The sequence below is a fragment of the Chiloscyllium plagiosum genome, chromosome 29 (assembly GCF_004010195.1).
Source record: "Chiloscyllium plagiosum isolate BGI_BamShark_2017 chromosome 29, ASM401019v2, whole genome shotgun sequence".
Taxonomy (NCBI): Eukaryota; Metazoa; Chordata; class Chondrichthyes; order Orectolobiformes; family Hemiscylliidae; genus Chiloscyllium; species Chiloscyllium plagiosum.
In genome coordinates, this window is record NC_057738.1 from 32837082 (window position 1) to 32856717 (window position 19636).

At 42.2% G+C, this 19636-nt stretch overlaps 1 protein-coding gene across 1 annotated transcript in view; it reads right to left on the reverse strand.

Moving 5' to 3' along the window:
- The window catches only part of LOC122564500 (solute carrier family 22 member 23), a 108917-nt gene that overhangs the window by 82094 nt on the left and 7187 nt on the right, over window positions 1–19636 (reverse strand). Inside the window, exons 2-3 of the mRNA XM_043719476.1 lie at window positions 5142–5245; window positions 4631–4785 (exon numbers count right to left, since the gene is read on the reverse strand). Of these exons, the coding sequence (XP_043575411.1) occupies window positions 4631–4785; window positions 5142–5245 (259 nt within the window). The remainder of the gene's footprint in view (window positions 1–4630; window positions 4786–5141; window positions 5246–19636) is intronic.

A 19636-nucleotide genomic window follows, 5' to 3' on the forward strand; every position in this document is an offset into this window, starting at 1 on the left:
ATATGGACTTCAGTAAGGCGTTCAACAAGGTTCCCCATGGGAGACTGGTTAGCAAGGTTAGATCTCATGGAATACAGGGAGAAGTAGCCATTTGGATATAGATCTGACTCAAAGGTAGAAGACAGATGGTGGTGGTGGAGGGCTGCTTTTCAGACTGGAGGCCTGTGACCAGTGGAGTGCCACAAGGATCGGTGCTGGGTCCTCTACTTTTTGTCATTTACATAAATGATTTGGATGCGAGCATAAGAGGTACAGTTAGTAAGTTTGCAGATAACACCAAAGTTGGAGGTGTAGTGGATAGTGAAGAAGGTTACCTCAGACTACAATAGGATCTTGATCAGATGAGCCAATGGGCTGAGGAGTGGCAGAGGGAGTTTAATTCAGATAAATGCGACATGCTGCATTTTGGGAAAGCAAATCTTAGCAGGACTTATACACTTAATGGTAAGGTCATAGGGAGTGTTGTTGAACAATGAGACCTTGGAGTGCAGGTTCATAGCTCCTTGAAAGTGGAGTCGCAGGTAGATAGGATAGTCAAGGCGACATTTGGTATGCTTTCTTTTATTGGTCTGAGTATTGAGTACAGGAGTTGGGAGGTCATGTTGCAGCTGTACAGGACATTGGTTAGGCCACTATTGGAATATTGTGTGCAATTCTGGTCTCCTTCCTATTGGAAAGATGTTGTGAAACATGGAAGGGTTCAGAAAAGATTTACAAGGATGTTACCAGGGTTGGAGGATTTGAGCTATGGGGAGAGCTGAACAGGCTTGGGCTGTTTTCCCTGGAGCGTTGGAACCTGAGGGGCGACCTTATAGAGGTTTACAAAATTATGAGGGGCATGGATAGGATAAATAGGCAAAGTCTTTTCCATGGGGTCGGGAGTCCAGAACTAGAGGGCATAGGTTTAGGGTGAGAGGGGAAAGATTTAAGAGAGACCTAAAGGGCAACATTTTCATGCAGAGGGTGGTACATGTTTGGAATGAGCTGCCAGAGGCTGGTACAATTGCAACATTTAAAAGGCATTTGGATGGGTATATGAATAGGAAGGGTTTGGAGGGTATGGGCTGGATGCTGGCAGGTGGGACATCTGGTCGGCATGGACGGGTTGGACCGAAGGGTCTGTTTTCATGCTGTACATCTCTATGACTCTAGACTCCTGAAGTCTCATGGCTTCAGGTTAAGCATTGGCAAGGAAACCTCCTGGTGGTTACCACGTCCTGCCCTCCCTTGGCTGGCGAATCGATACTCCTCCATGTTGAGCAACACTTGGAGGAAGCACAGAGGGTAACAAGTGTGCAAAACGTACTCTGGGTGGGGGACTGCAATATGCAAAGGTGGCTCAGCAGCAGCATGACTGATCAAGCTGGTCATAACTGCCAGAGTGACTCTGCAGCAGGTTGTGAGGGAACCAAGAGGGAAAAACATACTCCACACCATCCTTACCAATCTGCCAGCTGCAAATGCATCTGTCCATGACCGTATTGGTAAGAGTGACCATCACACAGTCCTTGTAGAGACAAAGTCCAGCGTTCCCGTTGAGAATAACCTCCATCATGTTGTGTGGCACTATTGTGCTAAATGGAACAGACTTCGAAAAGATCTAGCAACTCAAGACTGGGCATTCATGAGGTGCTGTGGGCCATCAACAGCAGCAGAATTGTACTCCAGCACAATCTGTAACCTCATATAATTACCATCTAGCCAGGGGATCAACCCTGGCTCAATGGAGAGTGCAGGAGGGCATGCCAGGAGCAGCACATTCCTGAGATGAGATGAGATGTCAACCTGGTGAAGCCACTAAACAGGACTACCTGCACGCCAAACAGCATAAACAGCAAGTGATAGACAGTGCTAAGTAATCCCAAAACCAACAGTTCAGATCTATGGTCTGCAGTTCTGCCACATCCACTCATGAATGGTGGGGGACAATTAAACAACTCACTGGAGGAGGCAGCTCCACAAATATCCCCATCCTCAATGGAGGAGGAGCCCGGCACATCAGAGCAAAAGAGAAGGCTAAAGCGTTTGCAGCAATCGTCAGCCAGAAGTGCCAAGTGGATGATCCATCTCAGCCTCCTCCAGTGGTGCCCTGCATTACAGATACCAGTCTTCAGCCAATTCCATTCACTCCATTTGATATCAAGAAACGGTTGGAGGCACTAGATACTGCAAAGGCTATGGGCCCTGACAACTTTCCGGCAATAGTACTGAAGACTTATGCTCCAGAAATTCCCGCTCCCCTCGACAAGCTGTTTCAATGCAGTTACAACACTGGCATCTACCTGCCGTGGAAAATTACCCAGCCATGTCCCGTACACAAAAATCAGGACAAACCCAATCCGGTCAATTACCACTGTCAATCATGAGTAAAGTGATAGAAGGTGTCAACCTACAGCACGTGGACTGCAGCGGTTCAAGGCACCAGCTCAATACAACCTTCTCAAAGGCAAGTAGGGACAGACAATAAATGCTGACCAGCCAGTGACACCCAGATCCCACAAATGAATTAACAACAAATAAAATTGAGAATGGCCAGAGCGCATTTGTCAAAGGTTGGTTTGTTCAACAATTTTGGTAGAGTTTTTTTCTGTGCTGAAGTGGCCAAATAGTTAGAAGAAACACAAAGCGAATGCAGATGCAGTGCGCATACATTTCCAGAAGGTGTCAAAGAGTCATACAGCTGCACAGCATGATAACAGATCCTTCGGTTCAACTCATTCATGTCGACCAGATACCCCATTTGCCAGCACTTGGCCCATATCCCTCTAAACCCTTCCTATTCATCCAGATGCCTTTTAAATGTTGTAATGGTGCCAGTCTCCATCATTTCCACTGGCAACTCATTCCATACACGCACCATCCTCTGTGTGAAACAGCCCCTTAGGTGCCTTATAAATCTTTCCCCTCTCACCTTAAACCTATGCCCTCCAGTTCTTAGTTATCCCCAACCCTGGGGAAAGGTCCTTTGCTATTCACTCTATTCGTGCCCCTCATGATTTTATAAACTTCCATTAAAAAGTCACCCCTCAGCCTCCAACACCCCTGGGAAAAATAATTCCAGCCTATTCAGCCTCTCCCAGAACTCAAGCCCTCCAACCCTGGCAAAATCCTTGTAAATCCCTTTTGAACCCTCGCATGTTTCACAACATCCTTCCTGTAGCAGAGAGATCAGAAGTGACAAAACTGGCCTAACCAATTGTCCTGTACAGCCGCAATGTGACCTCCCAATCCCTATACTCAACACTCCTCTCTAATGCATTGGAAAAAGAGGGAACAGAACTACAGAAGCCCATTGTGGGATATAGGTAAATTAATGTTTCTTCTGCAGTTCTGCAATTATAATTTCTGATACATGAACTCTCATCAGTGTGTGGTTGTTTCGGCCGGGAGCTGAGTCAACAAGAATGGAAACTATGTGGAGGAAATATATAATTGTATGCCAGCATGAAACGTGATTGCAAAACAATGGTAGAAATACAGGCACTAGATAAAATGCTGTGAAGAGAGGCCTGTATAAACAGTAGGTTTCCCACTTGTACAGAGACACAGGAACAAACCCCAATTAAAAGGGCTTAGTGATAAGATGCTGTGAGGGGCAGCGCAGATGGAGGGAGTAGATAATGGTAAGCAAAGGATGGGATGAGGTCAAACGGCCTTGTGAGGTCAGAGTAAGCATTTTGTCACAGACAAGACCGGATAAACAGGAATAATGGGGCAGTCTTAGGGAACTGGAGGATGTAGTTAGGGGAAGAGCAATGTAAAACAAAAGAAGCCAAATTATATAAATATCGAGCGTTTGTCAAATTCGGTGTGTGTGTTGTCCCTGCCTGGTGACATCACACCCACTTGCAAGTGTAAAATAAATGACACTACTGATTCAGATTTTTGTCTCGGACTGAAATTATTGGTGTGTGAACTTTGTTTCTCACACCATTGACCTACAGGAAACAAACAACTTAATTTTAAAGTCATGGGGCAGGAAGGAGTCAAATTCTGAGCCACCTGCACATTCAGGAACAGAAGCTGGGAGGCTGCTTTGGTTTTCAAACAGCCAGGCCTCCCCCACACACTGTGCTAACTTCTTGACCTAAAGCCCAGCTTACACATTAGGTGGCAGCAGGCTGACCCGAGACCTACAGTGACTGGATTACTGTTAGGGCCAGGCGTCTGGTCGGAGGTGTCTCCTCCTGGTCCACAAGGGAAAAATAAAATTGAAAATGTCGCACGTCAGCCTCTTCTGGTCTTCGTTTAAAAGACAAATTGAATGAGGCACCAAGAAACTTTGTAAACATTTGCATGTGTTTTATTATAAATCTACAGTTTAACACCATCCCACCTTGCCCTTCTGAAAAAGAACCCAACTCAAATACAGAGTCCAATGAGCATCTCTGACTCAAATCAATTCTGGGGCTGGTTCACTCAAAAAAGAACCTGCATTTCAAACACTGAACAGGAGTGGCCTGGCAAGAGAAATCTCTCTGCTCCCGGAATCAGGTTAAAATAGCAAATTCAATTAATGTTGTGGACCATCACATGGGGGTGAGGGTTATATTGAAAAAGGCTCCTGAATCTACAGGCTGAGACATTTCCATCCACAGCATAGTTTCTTTATCAAAAAAGTGCTACTCACGTGTTACATAGAGTGTGAGAAATATCCCTGCCAGGCAGAATCCCTCGAAAAACCTTAATGTGCTGAACATAGTCACATTCACAGAAAGAGCTACTGTTAAGCCAAAGACCAACACGAACATGACCGAGAGGACCAGCACCAGCTGACGGCCGATCCTGAGAATTAAATGGGAATCAGATAATTAAAAGAAAGCCTATCAGCAGCAATATTAAAGATGCTGGTCTCTATTATAAATGAACACTTGAATAAAACCCAATAGTGAGACCCTAATTCCAAGGCACATTCGCCAAAAACAATATCAATCTATAGTTGGCCTCGCCCAAATATTTGGACCTCAGATTTTACATCCACCAAATGATGGAAAGAATGACTTACATGAGAGAAAATAAAGCAAGCTCAAGAGCCCACTTGAATGAGGAATGGATCCTCTAATTTTACTCTAAGTGTGCAACTGTCCCAAATGTAATTGGCATTCCACCCATTTAAGACAAACAGCAAGTGTTGAACTTACCAATCTGCTAAGCTTCCAGTCACCAAATAACCAATAATCAATCCAACCAGTAACGAAAACTTGGCAATATGGACTTTCCATGAAGAATTGCAAATCAGGTTCCACTGAAGAGGATAAAGAAATATTAACAGACTTAGAATTTAGCAAATAGTAAACAGTTTCAGTCTCAAAAACGTAACACTGATTGATGGCACAATCTTTTCCTGAGATTGGCTTATGCTAATTCCCAGTCCTTTCACCATACAACCTTGTAAATGTTACGAGTACAGCTTCCGCTTGTAACCTTGGCATTTCTCTTCTACAGAGTTCGATTTACGAGGCTAGCACTCTGCTCCAGGAGTGAATCGCTTTGCTCCAGTATGCTCTTTTTGAGAGATAGTGAGAAAGGCAATCAGGTTTATTGCTTTGCATGCAAAGCAAGGCTTTTCTCATCCTGATCCGTATGGTCTCAAATTTCCAGTAATGCAAAAATACTTATATCCTCCAACTCTTTATTGGATATAACTTAATCAATTTTACTCTGAATAACATATGCAAAACCAGAAAGTCCTTTGTGAATATCACAGTTAACAATTCACGTGGCCAGAGCAGAGGAACAGAGTAAGGGCCTCTGACTCCAGAAGCAGGAACTCCAGACATCTTTAAAGAGTCAAAGTTAAGTTGCTGGGATGCCCATTGTTGAGATACATTGAGAGTACACAATTAATCTCTTGGGGATTTGTACTTATTCTAAATGCAACTCATTTGGCATTCTTGTTCACAATAACTACACTTTTCATTACAAGCACACCCCACTACTTATGGGGCTACTTAAAATATATAACGATAGCAGGTACTTCCAAAAATGCACAAAAGGACAGTTAAGAGCACAAACTCCAGGAAAAATGTACCATTAGCATTATTATTTCAACATGGAATACATTATCAAAAGTTCAGATCTTCTCAAAACAGTGTGCAAGTGTAACATTTTGAATATTCAGTCAGTTAATGGAGCAAAACTAGAATATCACGGGAAAGAAAGTAAGTGTCTTTGACACTTTCTTTCTCTTGCACTTATTAGATCAAATGCAAGAATACCAAATTTCAAATATCACAACAATTTACATGACTGGACAATAAAAGTGCAGATTTATTGAAAAGTCAACTCCAGTTGGCCTAGGCACTGGCATGGAGAACCAGAAAATGAGGACTTCCTGGCTCTTGGATAACTCAACCAGATACAAGCCTTCAACATGTTTCTTTTACTTGCAAAGAATGGATCTTTGTGGATTAATGCATGTCACTTGTAGCAAAAGTAAATGAACCACATTACAAATTGACTAATAATCTCAGACTCGTTGTCAGTGTGGCTATTGGCACAATCTGGATTAGGTAGCACGTGCTGCCCAATCTCAGAATCACATAAACATTTAGTTTTGAGCTTTACACGTGGTTACCAAGTAGTTCATTTCCACCTGCTAAAAATGACGTGCTCTCATCTTCAGGCATCGGCTTTCTGCAAACAAGCAGAATTAGTTGGGAGCCTCACATCCTCTATTTGTTGAGTTAGACCTCATCAACCACTTAGCATGCTTGAAATTTGGCATTCTTGTATTTGTCCTGATGACAGCAAGTCAAAAAACATCAGCAACTTTGAACACTATTCTGGTATCACTGATCCAGACGCCTCTTCAATGTTGTAACTGTACCAGATAAATAGGAAGGGTTTAGAGGGATAGGGGACAAATGCTGGCAATAGGGACAAGAGTAATTTAGGATATCTGGTTGGCATGAAGGAATTGGACCGAATGGTCTGTTTCCATGCTGTACATCTCCGACTCTATGTGTCTCAGTGACATTGAAAACCCAAAAATGTTTCATAACAGAAAGACTTATGCCCGAAAGGGCTTATGCCCGAAACGTCGATTCTCCTGTTCCTTGGATGCTGCCTGACCTGCTGCGCTTTTCCAGCAACACATTTTCAGCTCTGATCTCCAGCAGCTGCAGTCCTCACTTTCTCCTTCTATAAGCTGACACAACTATGTGCCATCCTCAGTCTGTATCCAGCTTGGAAGATGAGTATGTGATGATCAGTGATATAAAATCACAATGAAAGAAAAGGAATGGTTTGTAAGAGGGTATAATTTTGCATGATATTATTACACTGCTGCTGTTGGGAGTAGCAAATTCACTGCTCTCCGAATGAAGAGCACAGTTAGGAGCACACCCAAAGATAAATAATGGGTTTCCCAACCTTTGACTGAAAACAAGAATCCTACGTATCTGTTACAATTTAGCCCTTAACTATGTTGAGATCTGTACTTCCAGAATTAACCAGCACAATGTAAAAATAGTTATAACTCAACAACAAAATACTTAAAAAGGTAGAAAAACTCTTTGCAAAAACTGAAGTAATTTTAGATGTCTCAAGCAGTATAATGTTGTTTAGCCATAATCCAGATTTATGAGCCTGCCGTCTTTAAGCTTGATTTGGAGATGCTGGTGTTGGACTGGGGTGTACAATGTTAAAAATCACTCAACACCAGGTTATAGTCCAACTGGTTTAATTGGGAGGACTAGCTTTCGGAGCTCTGCTCCTTCATCAGGTGGTTGTGGGCTAGCTCCGAAGACTAGTGCTTCCAATTAAACCTGTTGGACTATAACCTGGTGTTGTGTGATTTTTAACTCTTTAACCTTGGTTGTGTGAAGGTGGGGTTACTTTATCTGAAGAAGCATTTTACAATTAGATTACAACAGGTAGTGTCAGAAGTCAACTGAGAAGCTCGCATGCAAATGAAAACTCCTTGAGTGAAACAATGGGCTCAAAGTACAATTGTTATATATTCACAAGGGGATGGAAGGACATTAACCCAAGTCAATAAAATCAATTATTCTCTCTCTATCAAAATCAGCATATGCCCAGACAGAACTACAGAGGACTCTCAAATGTATGAGATTTGCTGCAACTCAGGTAGCAACAAACTACGGATTTGCCCACAGAGTTGATGCTGCCAATCTGTGGACTGCCAGGCTGGTAAGGTGTGCAATGATACCTCACAAAATGCTGATATACAACTACGACAGCAGTTGTTCCTTTTTTGCTGCAGACATGGCGACCTTGTTAGCTTGCCCTCCAACAGCATTGATGGTGCAGTTGTAAAATAGATTGTAATTTACTGAGCTCCCTGACATCTCCCTGAGTACAGAGACACATTGTTAAGCCTGACCTGAAAGAAGCCTACCATGCAACCTGGATTCTCAGATGGACTCCAGTTCTGTTGGAATGGGAATAAGCACAATGGCACCAAATGCATGTCAATCTCCATGCTAAAGCATGAGGGAGGGACGGCCAGCTCTTCGGATGGGGAAGACGGACGCACAGAATGTCATCACCACCAGAAGAAGAGACAGAGCGCCGTAGATAAAGAGGAGGGCATTTCCTCCCAACCAGGAAACAATGGACCCCCCGATGTCCACCCTCCACCCAGTGAGAACCAGGGGGTACCCACTGCCCCACAACTACAGGTAACTGAGAGCTGCGATCCTCTGACAGTCCCATTGTCAGACACAGAACTGGACGGTGCGGACCCTTGCCTTGGCTCAATGACTCCAGAGCAGGTAAATGACCCCAGTGAGAGCCTGGATAGCTACCTCAGCCCAGCGAGGGTCCAGCAGTTCGTGCTCACCATGGGGATGCAGACAGCTACCCTAGAGACAGGACAGTCAAATGGACAATGGTAACCCCATAAACTGGGATTAAAAAAGGTTCATTTGCTATAGTATAACAGGGCACCCACTCAGTAGGTGGGTTCTGCTGAAGCCACAGCTAAATACTAAGAGACTGGATGGTTAATAAAGGGAACTGTAAATAGGATAACTGTAAATTTGAGTAATTCAATCTGTTCTTTATAATGTTAAGACATGCAATGTAAAGACATGCAATGTATATATCTATGAACGACATGACAAATTGTACAAGTACCAAAGATTTATTTCTATGAATAAAGTATATTTTGAAATAAAAAAATCTCCATGCTAAAGCACCTGAACTCTTCCCTGACGATGACAATTTTTCAGAATTGGCTGCTCAGGAATTACATAAGAACACAAGAACTAGGAGGAGTAGGCCATCTGGCCCTTCAGGAGTGAAGTGCTAGAAAAGCACAGCAGGTCAGGCAACATAAGAGGAGCAGGAGAATCGACGTTACGGGCAAAAGCCCTTCATCAGGAATGAGGTACTGATCTCCAGCCATTGTGCTTATTCCCATTCCAACAGAACTGGAGTCCATCTGAGAATCCAGGTTGCAGATCTTGCTTACTCCCATCTGCCTCATTGAGCCTGCTCCACCATTCAATAAGATCATGGCTGATCTGTTTATGGACTCAACTCCATTTACTGTCCTCTCACTGTAACCCTCAATTCCTTTATTGTTCAAAAATCTCTATCTTAGCTTTAATAACATTTACTGAATTCATTGGGCAGGGAATTCCATAGATTCACAATCCTCTGGATGAAGCTCCTCCTCAATTCAGTCCTAAATCTGCTCCCCCTAATCTTGAAACTATGCCCTCTTGTTTTAGTTTCACCTGCCAGTGGAAACATCTCTCTCTCTCTCTGTCTATCTTATCTATTCCCTTCGTTATGAGCAGCACAGAAATACAGCGAAGCACCAGCTTGCTCAATTTTAAGAAAGGCTCAGTACAGCTCCAAACAGGCCCAGAGAGAGAGAGGATGGAAACCTTTTCGTTACCATGCCATTTACACTTGGATGGTTTCTCAGATAGTTTCATATTCTTACTTCCCACCCACCCCAAGTCAAACGCATTCTAAAAGCAAATTGTAAAAATTTTCTTTCCAGCTGTACATCACAAATATTGTCAGTGCATTAAAGAAACATCTGGATGACTTAAAATAGCCTATTTCTTGCAATCTTGCTCCCTCATTTACATGATCAACCACCTGATATTTGCTTGAACTGCAGATTAATTATAGATCTCTTGCATGGGCTTGAACATTCAAACACTGGAATAGTTCCTCCACTCATATCATCCAGAGAGTCAATGTAGAGACAAAGATTAGTCCCTGGCTTACACATCTGTACAAAGTACAAGGCAGAATATCAAGATACAAATTAATAGCAGAATAACGAGAGACACACAGGATGGTCTGCCTTCTAATCCATATTATAACATTTCAAGTTGCCTTTGCTCCTTCTTTTCTCAAGAACCCCAACATCTCAAAAAATTCTGCAAAGTCACAACTGAGTGAGAATTCTGAGGGGGCTCTCAGTAACCAATGTTAGCTTTGGCTCAGAAATATCATTCACCTCTGAATCAACTGGTCACCAGTTCGAACCCCACTTGAGCATATAATCAAGGTCAATATTTCAATGCAACACTGAAAGAGAATCACATTGTCAAAGGCTCTGTGCTGTCTTTTAGCAGGGGGGTTAAACTGAGCGTGCTCAGATGATCATTAAAACAGCCTGAAATTTTCTGAGAGAGTGTTTATTTCGCTCAATTGCTTCCTTTCAAAGTCATTGTTCATCTCTTGTTTCTGTCACTCCCAAATGTAGCAAGTTCCAGGTCATTACATTTAAAAAATCCTTTTGCACCACCACCCCAATAACTTTGTCCCAAAACCTTAAATCTGGGTCTTTGAGACCACCCCCTTCCCCAAACTAGGAGGAACATACCTGAAGGTAACTCGTTCCTTGACTCGTTCCTGCCTGACCCCTATTTTTCAGTCATTTACAGTTTGCTCGATGTTGATTTGCACTAATTGGAGTAACATATTCACCAGAAAAAAAAGCAGTGACTACACTCGAATAAAAAAGTGGCCCACTTAACACCTCAAAGTACATTATGATCAAAGTGTGAAACAAATAAAAGCTCTAATTCCAAAACTGTAATCCATCTCCAAACCTTGCGGGCTGCTAGTTAGGAATAAGGGATCTTGTAATCACTTGTTTAGCTTGGATACCTCGGCTACCCAAATGTCCATGCTGCATGGGACTGTTTCTACAGTCAGGCACCCCTGGTGTCAAACAGCATTGTAAAGGGAGTTGTATGTAAATTGCATATTCCTTGTATTTAAGTTACAAAATTTTAAAAATCATGCAATATAGGCTTATAAACTGGTGAGCACATGCAGCATCTCAAGCACCTGGTATATAAAAATTGATCTATGACACTTTACACTCTGTGAAACAGTTGAACCACTAAATGACAGGGGATCTCTGAGGTACATACTTATTTCAATGTAGAAAATCCTGACAGTTAGATTTGTTGGATTTAACATTTAAGACATCAGAACAGAAATCTTCGTGCATAAAGTTAACAGACGTCTAGGCAAGGCAAGAGACAGTAACTCTGATATTAAAGAACCTGAGCTGGTACAAGCAATTAAAGTTCTTCTACAATGTCAGGAACTCATTGTAATTGCCCCAATTCCTGCTCAGCAATGGACAGCAGGAACCAGTGCAAGAAAGCTGCTGCCAAGGAACGATCCACAGCAATTAGGAGAAGGGAAGGGGATGCAGGAGAAAGAACCAAAAATGCAGCCCATAGACTGGAGTGGAAGAGTGGAGGATGAAGGAGTAAGTGTAAGAGGAACAGAGAGGCTGCACGCTCCCCATCAGTGCTGAGAAAGCCACTTGGTTTGTGAATCAAGCAGCTCTCACCTCAAATCCTTGGAAACAAGTGAGCAGCAGTAAATGTTAAACTGTGTTCCCGAATGAGAGAGGCCCAGTTAAATTAGCAAATAAAGTGCTCCATATTTAAAGCACTATTGAGCATCTCTTCCTCATCTTAGGGATAGGAAATAAGGGGCTTTTCAGCCTATACACCTGTAATCCGAGATCTAGGAGGCAATTTCATCTTAAAACTTCATCACAGCCAAGCCTGACGTCACCTTGACCTCACATCCGTGGGGCAATTCAGTCTTGTGGGAGTAACTGAGTAGAAACCCTGACTCAATGGTCCCCCATTGCAGCCCAGGGACATGAAGGATGACTGCAGTAGGCTATTAGGATCAACACACACAACTGACTGGGAACTGGACCTGAGAACCACTGTGCCATGTTATGCCAGGTAGCAGATCGCCTTGAGAGCACAGTCAGGTTACAATAATGAAACTTTCCCCTACTTGGTTTTAGTGCTAACACCATAAAGGTACATATCCATTCCTCCAATCATTAACACGGCCCTTTGGTTCAGGACCACATTTTCAAGCTCATGAGACCTATCACTATTTTTCAGCCTCTTTCTGTCCCAAAGAAGAATCATATCAGACTCAAAACGTTAACTCTGGTCTCTGCACAGATGCTTCTGGGCCAGCTGAATTCCTCCAGCAGGTTATTTTTATTATCAGCCTCAGTAATGCACTGCTTTTATTTATTATATTGAAAAACCTACATACCGAATTGCTTTCGTGACCAGCAAATCTTATTGGAATGTAAAATATGTGGGCTGACATGCTGTCCATAAATCTTCTATTCTCTGAATATTTAGCAGTAAAAATAATCCATCAGGAAGTAAAACTGTACCTTAGCACCTCCCTCTCGACTTACTTTACCTCAAAAGAAATGCAACAAAGAGTGTACTCCATGACACTTCTCACTGAGCTTCTGACTGAAAGGTTTTACCCAGAACACACATTAGTTTTTCTTTACAAATGCTGAGAGGAGTACTTTATGGTTTCAACACTTTTTAAAAAAAAATTCCCCTCTACACAGTATTCTTGAGCTGCTAGGTTTCAGCTCTGACAGTGGAACCTGACTCTGAGTGACCGCACCTTGCGCTATCACAGGATTGTTGAGCCAGGAGACAGCCATTTGGCCCACTGCATCAGTGTCAACCAATTGAAAGAGAACTACAAATTAGTCTCATTGCTCTGCTCTTTCCTCACAGCCCTGCACACCTTTCCCTTTCCAATGCAAATCCAGTTCTCTTCTCAATATCTTAGCTGGAAGCTCCAAAGATTTCTGTGCAACCCACTGCACATACCACTCGTAGAATCCCAGCAAATGAATTTCTGCACAAATTGGCAAAACATAACTTCATATTCTATGACAATTTCTAGATAGAAAAGTTAAACAACTTTACTTTCAGTAATTACAAAGTCATAGAGATGTACAGCATGGAAACAGACCCTTTGGTCCGACACGTCCAAGCTGACCAGATATTCCAAACTAATCTAGTCCCATTTGCCTGCACTTGGCCCATATCCCTCTAAACCCTTCCTATTCATATACTCATCCAGATGCCTTTAATTTGAATTATTTTGCACAGACATAAAATAAAACAAAAAGATTCCACTTCGTTAACATAACTTCCAGGAAAAAGGCTTATTTCCAGTTTGAGATTATTGATGGACATTCTTGACAAAGATAGAATTTTTGTTCTTAAATGCTCATTTAGATGTTAAAACAGCATTGCTGCATGATACAAGGTTTTCGTTAGATCACAGTGGAATACTGTGAACCATCCTAACCCCTTTATCTAAAAAGGGGGATATACTGGCACTGGCAACTGTCCAGCCACAGGTTTGCTGGGTTGGTCCCGGATATGAAGTGACTGTCTTCTGAGGAGAGGTAGAGTAGGTGGGTATTGTACTCATTAGCACTTAGAAGGGGAGGGGATTGTATTAAAACATATAAGCTTTATAGGGGATTGGACAGGGTAGATAAGACGTTGTGGAAGAATCCAATCCTTGTGGAGGAGCCTAGAAACTGATTGCATCATTTCAGAGTAAGGGAGTACCTATTCAAAACAGGTACAAGGAGCATGTCACTTCTCCCAAAGGGTAATGAATCTGTGGAATTCATTACCATGGAGGGCTGTACAGGATGAGACGTTAAGTATATTCAAGGCTGACATAGACATATTTTTAATTAGTAAGGGAATAAAGAACTACAGGGATAAGGCAAGAGATGTGGAGTTGAGGTTTAGCAGATCAGCCACGATCTGACTGACTGATGGACAGACTCAATGGGCTGAATGGCCTCCTTCTGCTCCTTTGTTATGGTCGAGGCTACAATAGCAGCTATTGTTAAATTTCAAAGGGAGTTAACACAGATACGAATAGATTCTCTGAGAAGGTGCATCTTTTTTTTAAAATTAAGAATTAAATCGGGTTTAAAAGACTCACTTGAACTGGAACAGTTTGTTTAAAACGCAGTTTAAAAAAAAATGTAAAGGAGCAGTCAGCAATAGACAGCTCCTCTGAATTCCTTTCAAAGATTCTTTTAGTCAGCAATTGGTCTCCAATGTTTCGTTTTATTTTGAAGGAAATATTAGACTGCATCGTTCTATCAAGAAGCAACAACATTGCTTTGAGCAACCCCAACAGAGGGCTCAGTCTGTTGCTGCTTGCTCATTCTGAACATGTCAAGAGAAAGAATCTCCATAACAAAAGCCTTTTTGACATTACTCTCACAAAGGGCAGGGAGTTCAGATAATTATAAAGCATCACAGCTCATTGGTCAGCCTGCTTTAACTTGATGGAACAAACTTTGAAAAAGGGTAAATTAATTAACCATTAGTAGGCAGGTCCTGAATCTTTCATGAAGATGCCTTGCATTGGTAGGTATTATTTAGAAGGCGGACAAATAATATGGTGGCTTTCATACTATTCAGATTCTAGAAGAGTCTTTCACCTTTTAAGGGAAAGTAACACAGCAAGAACACTAAATTCCTGTTGTTTCAGCAAGGTAAATGGTTGTCATCTTTGCCTTGAGGAGCAGGGCTCCCCGTGTGTCATTTGATAACAGAAATCGTGATTGAAACATGCCAGCGATGACAGAACAATTCTGTAATTATTGTTGCTGCATCAAATTAATCTGACGTCATTAACTCAAGAGGAAAGATCCATGTGGGAATACAGCAAAAGCCTTTTCAAAACAACAGTCCTTCGTTCCCCATGTAGAAGTGCCTATAGTGACTCTGTCTCTACAATGCACAGAGACTTGCTAATCCAATACCCAAATTCTACACATTGCTCCAATCCTTTTTCATTCCATGGCATAACATTTCAGAAATTCTCTTTATGGTTTACAACAAATGATCTAATCCATTAATCCACATGATTCAAAATCATGAGGACATAGGGTGATTGCTTAAAGAAAATACTTTGGATGAAATATTTTAATCAAATGTCAAATCTTGGCATCCAAGTAGCTGGATTTGGATATAAATACAAGTGGAATGGCAATCAAACAAAAAATTAAAATATGGAGTAAAGATACACGTGAAATTTAAAAGGGACATATAAACAAAATGATTATAAAATCCAATCCATTCACTAACAGCTTTTGGGGAAAGGAATACATCTCCTTATCCCATTCTGACTACAGGTGACTCCAGTCACAGAAAACATGGTAAACTCTATGCAACTAAGAATGAGCACTAAATATACTGCCTCTATGCAACTAAGAATGAGCACTAAATATACTGCCTCACCAGTTTCAGGCGTATCCAAGAGCAATTATTTTTAAAACTGCCTGGATCAGGAATTATCAGGCAAGGCACGTGCTTTATCGAAAAGGTTTGTATTATAAACTCCAGCTCTAAGAAACATCAATTATCACCATCTCTCACTCACGCTGATGTCAGTTCTGTGATCTGATGTTACCTTGACAGAACGAATGCAGGATAATCCAAGTACATTTAATAAAATCAAAAACACCAAGTTGCTTACTCTATCTGGTTTTGTTTACCTCCTAAAAAATAAAAAGAGGGGTTATGCAAATCTAGTGAAAAATTACATTCTTTGGAGAGGATAGCTACAGTATGCATTACTCCTAGTCAGATGGACCATTCGTGTTGTTAAGCTGTAGACTTTGTGCCAGGGCTCCAATGGTTACTACAGCAGGTCCAAGTTATATTGCTGACTCTGCAACACTCAAAACAGAGGAGGAGTATCAATCCTCAATGCAAGCCTGCTGCAGTTTCCCCACTGAGTTGGTCAGGTGAATACTTAATGAAAACAGGTAAAACTCCACGTTCAAACCCCAATCACACTGAATTAGTTAGGCTAGGCTAATTGTCTTCAGTACCACGGTTGAGTGGAAGCAAGTTAGCATTCTGGCTCTCATTTGGTAACTACCAACGCAGACGTGGATGAGGTCAAGGCCAGGTTTGGCTGTAACAGACCCTGTGATGGACAAGTCTGCAAACCCTAGATTCTATGCAGCTAAACTGGGCTCTAGTACCTACCCGAGCAGAGAGAAAATTCCCCTAGAACCAATTTACTTTGGTTAGATCAATAAAAGCAACACTGGACCCCAGTGTAAATAATAACATGAGGCCCAACTAAACTATTTAAAATCTGAGCACTGGGATCCATTCCAAATTATTACAGACACGTATACTCTTTATAGCAACCTGCTCAGACATGTTACAAGACACGTTGGGGACAGGTGGGACTTCAACTTGACTCAAAAAGGTAAGGACACTACCATCATGCTGCACGACATGACATTAAACTGCACCCACCCAATCCAGCTAAGATAAGGAATGCTCAGCACAAAGCATAAATTGGGTTGATCTTGTAGACATTTAAGCAATTTATTGGTTGTTGGGTCCATTGGGTGTTGAAATTGGAACAAGTGTAAACTGTCAGAGTAAGAGAATATACAATATGCCAATCAGTAAAAGCATCATCCCAATAGCATTTAGTCAAAAGCTGCTAAACCCGTGGAGATAAAGGGTTCCAGGGAGCTGCGCACAATGTGCTCTGAAACTTATTAAAAGCTTAGTTAACAATAAACTCCACCACAGGGGGTGGAATGCTTCATCTCCCCCTCCAACTCCACTTTAATTCATTATCCTCTCCGTTAATGGCTTCCATTGCTCTTAATGGGCTTTACATGCAAGTTATTCAATTGGAAACATGGGCGATTTACTAGTGGCAGTTAATAGATGGAAAAAATACTAAGGGTGATTTAGTGATGGGAAAAATACATGGTGTGTAAGAGCACTTCTGGATATTAAAACAGAAATTACAGTGACCTCTCAAAGTTATGAAGTCCAGTTTAACATTAGCTTCTCAAGATATGTTCCCTTCCCCAAGATCTGAACTCCCTGGTTTGGCTTCAGTTTGCTGCATTGTGAAGCCTAAAGCAGAAGTACCCCACATCAATAGATGAAAAACCAACCTTTCCTATCACTCAACATCCAGTCTCAGATAGGGGCTTAAACACTTGTTAAAATGATATACATTCCATCATCTATAGCACTGCATCATGACATGACCAGCTCCTTCACCAAGAAACATTATGAATGGGAGGGCAGGGAGATAAAAAAAGTTATTTTTTTCCCTGGGGCGGGGAAGTCCAGAACTGGAGGACATAGGTTTAGGGTGATGGGGAAAGATACAATTGGGACCTAAGGGGCAACCTTTTCACAGAGGGTGGTGTTGCATGGAATAAGCTGCCAGAGGATTTGGTGGAGGCTGGTATAACTACAACATTTAAATGGCATCTGGATGGATATATGATTAGGAAGGGTTTGGAGGGATATGGCCCAAGTGCTGGCAAATGGGACTAGATTAGGTTAGGATGTTTGGTCAGCATGGAGAAGTTGGACCGAAGGGTCGGTTTCTGTGCTGTACATCCCTATGACTCTATAAACCTATTATCTCAAGAGCACAGCACAATGGTTTTTACTTGCATGGATTGTGGGTAAGAAATTGGCTGAGAGACAGAAGCAAGAGAGCAATGGTAGACCTAAAGGAAGTTTGTTAATGGAATTTGTCAGGTATCAGTCAGTCATGGAACCCTGCATTTTCTGATATACTGTATATTAATGGGACATGCTTTGGTGCAAAGGGCAGAATTTCAAGGTTTATGGATCTTACAAATCTTGCCAGAAAGATATAGTGCGGAATTTCAGATGGACATGAACAGGTTGGTGAATGAGCAGACATGGGAAAGATTTAGTTCGATGTGGAGAAATGTGAAGTGATTCATTTTGGTAGGAAGCATATGAAGAGACAATACAAACAAGAGCAAAATTCAAAAGTGGGTGCAAGGGCAATGTGATTTGGGTGTGTACGTACATAAATCATCAAAACTGGCAAGGTAAGCCGAGAGAACAGTTAATAAAGCATGTTGTATCCTAGACTTTATTAACAGGGGTGTAGAGTGGAAGAACAAGGGTGTCCAGTTGAACTTATGAATTTATAAAGACACTAATTCAGCCTCACCTGGAGCAACGTGACCAGTTCTGGGCACCCACTGGAACAAGTAAAGTATTGGAGTGAGCGCAGAAAGGATTCACAAAACAAAGTTCCAGGAAAGAGGAACTTAAATTATGAAGATATGTTGCACGTTAGGATGGATTACACAGATATCACTGGCAGGAGATCTGATACAGGTAATCAAGGTCATGAGGGATCCAGACAGAGACAAACTGTTCCCATTTATAAAATAATTGAGAACAAGCTGCCAAGGATTTAGTGTATTTGGTGAAAAGAAGCAGAATAAAAGGGAGGAGTTAACGTTTTGGGTAAGCAAGTGATTAAAGGCTGGAATGTGCTGCCCCATAATATGAGGGAGGAAGGTTCAACTGAGGCATTCAAAAGGGAATTAGATTGTTGTCTGAAAGGGAAGATAGTGTAAAAAGACAGGGGTGAGGGGGCAATAGATTGGGGCTCAGTAAATCACAGATGGGGAGAGACAGCACAACTGCCACAGGCCAAATGGCTCTAACTATTTGGTGGTCAGAGTAGATATTTCCTAATCAAGACATCTGCAGAAACTCGGCCGTGTTTCAAATCCCGTGAGTTTCCCTCTCTAAGTCGGCCTTTCTTTCAGATTTCCAGCATGCACAGTTCTTGTGTTTTTATAGATATATAAGCAGAGGTGTCATTCCACACCTGGAACATGAACCCAGGCCTCCTGGCTCAGAGATATAAACACAACCAGGAGATTTAGGGTGAGAGGGGAAAGATATAAAAGAGACCTCAGGGGCAACTTTTTCCACACAGAGGATGGTACGTGTACGGAATGAGCTGCCAGAGGATGTGGTGGAGGCTGGTACAATTGCAACATTTAAAAGGCATTTGGATGTGTATATGAATAGGAAGGGTTTGGAGGGATATGGGCCGGGTGATGGCAGGTGGGACTAGATTGAGTTGGGATATCTGGTCGGCATGGACAGGTTGGACCCAAGGGTATGTTTCCATGCTGTACATCTCCATGACTCGATGACCTGTTCAATCTGTACATACTGGGGAGTGTCACTGAGCGAACTGGAGCACAAGTGAAGAAATGGACAAGACATTCCAAAAAAAGAGAGGAGGGTGGACGTTTTGGCAGCTATCCAAACGTATTGGGGGTGGGGAGATGGCCGTCATCCCTGACGAAGTCCCTACCCCTGGTGCTGAAAGTCTGGGGGTTCGAATCCCATTGGCACCCCTCCCAGAACTAAATCCAGGTATGTTAATGACAAGGAAAATAAACCAAAACACATTTTAGCAATGACCCCCCCCGCCACACACCTCCCCCGGCCCA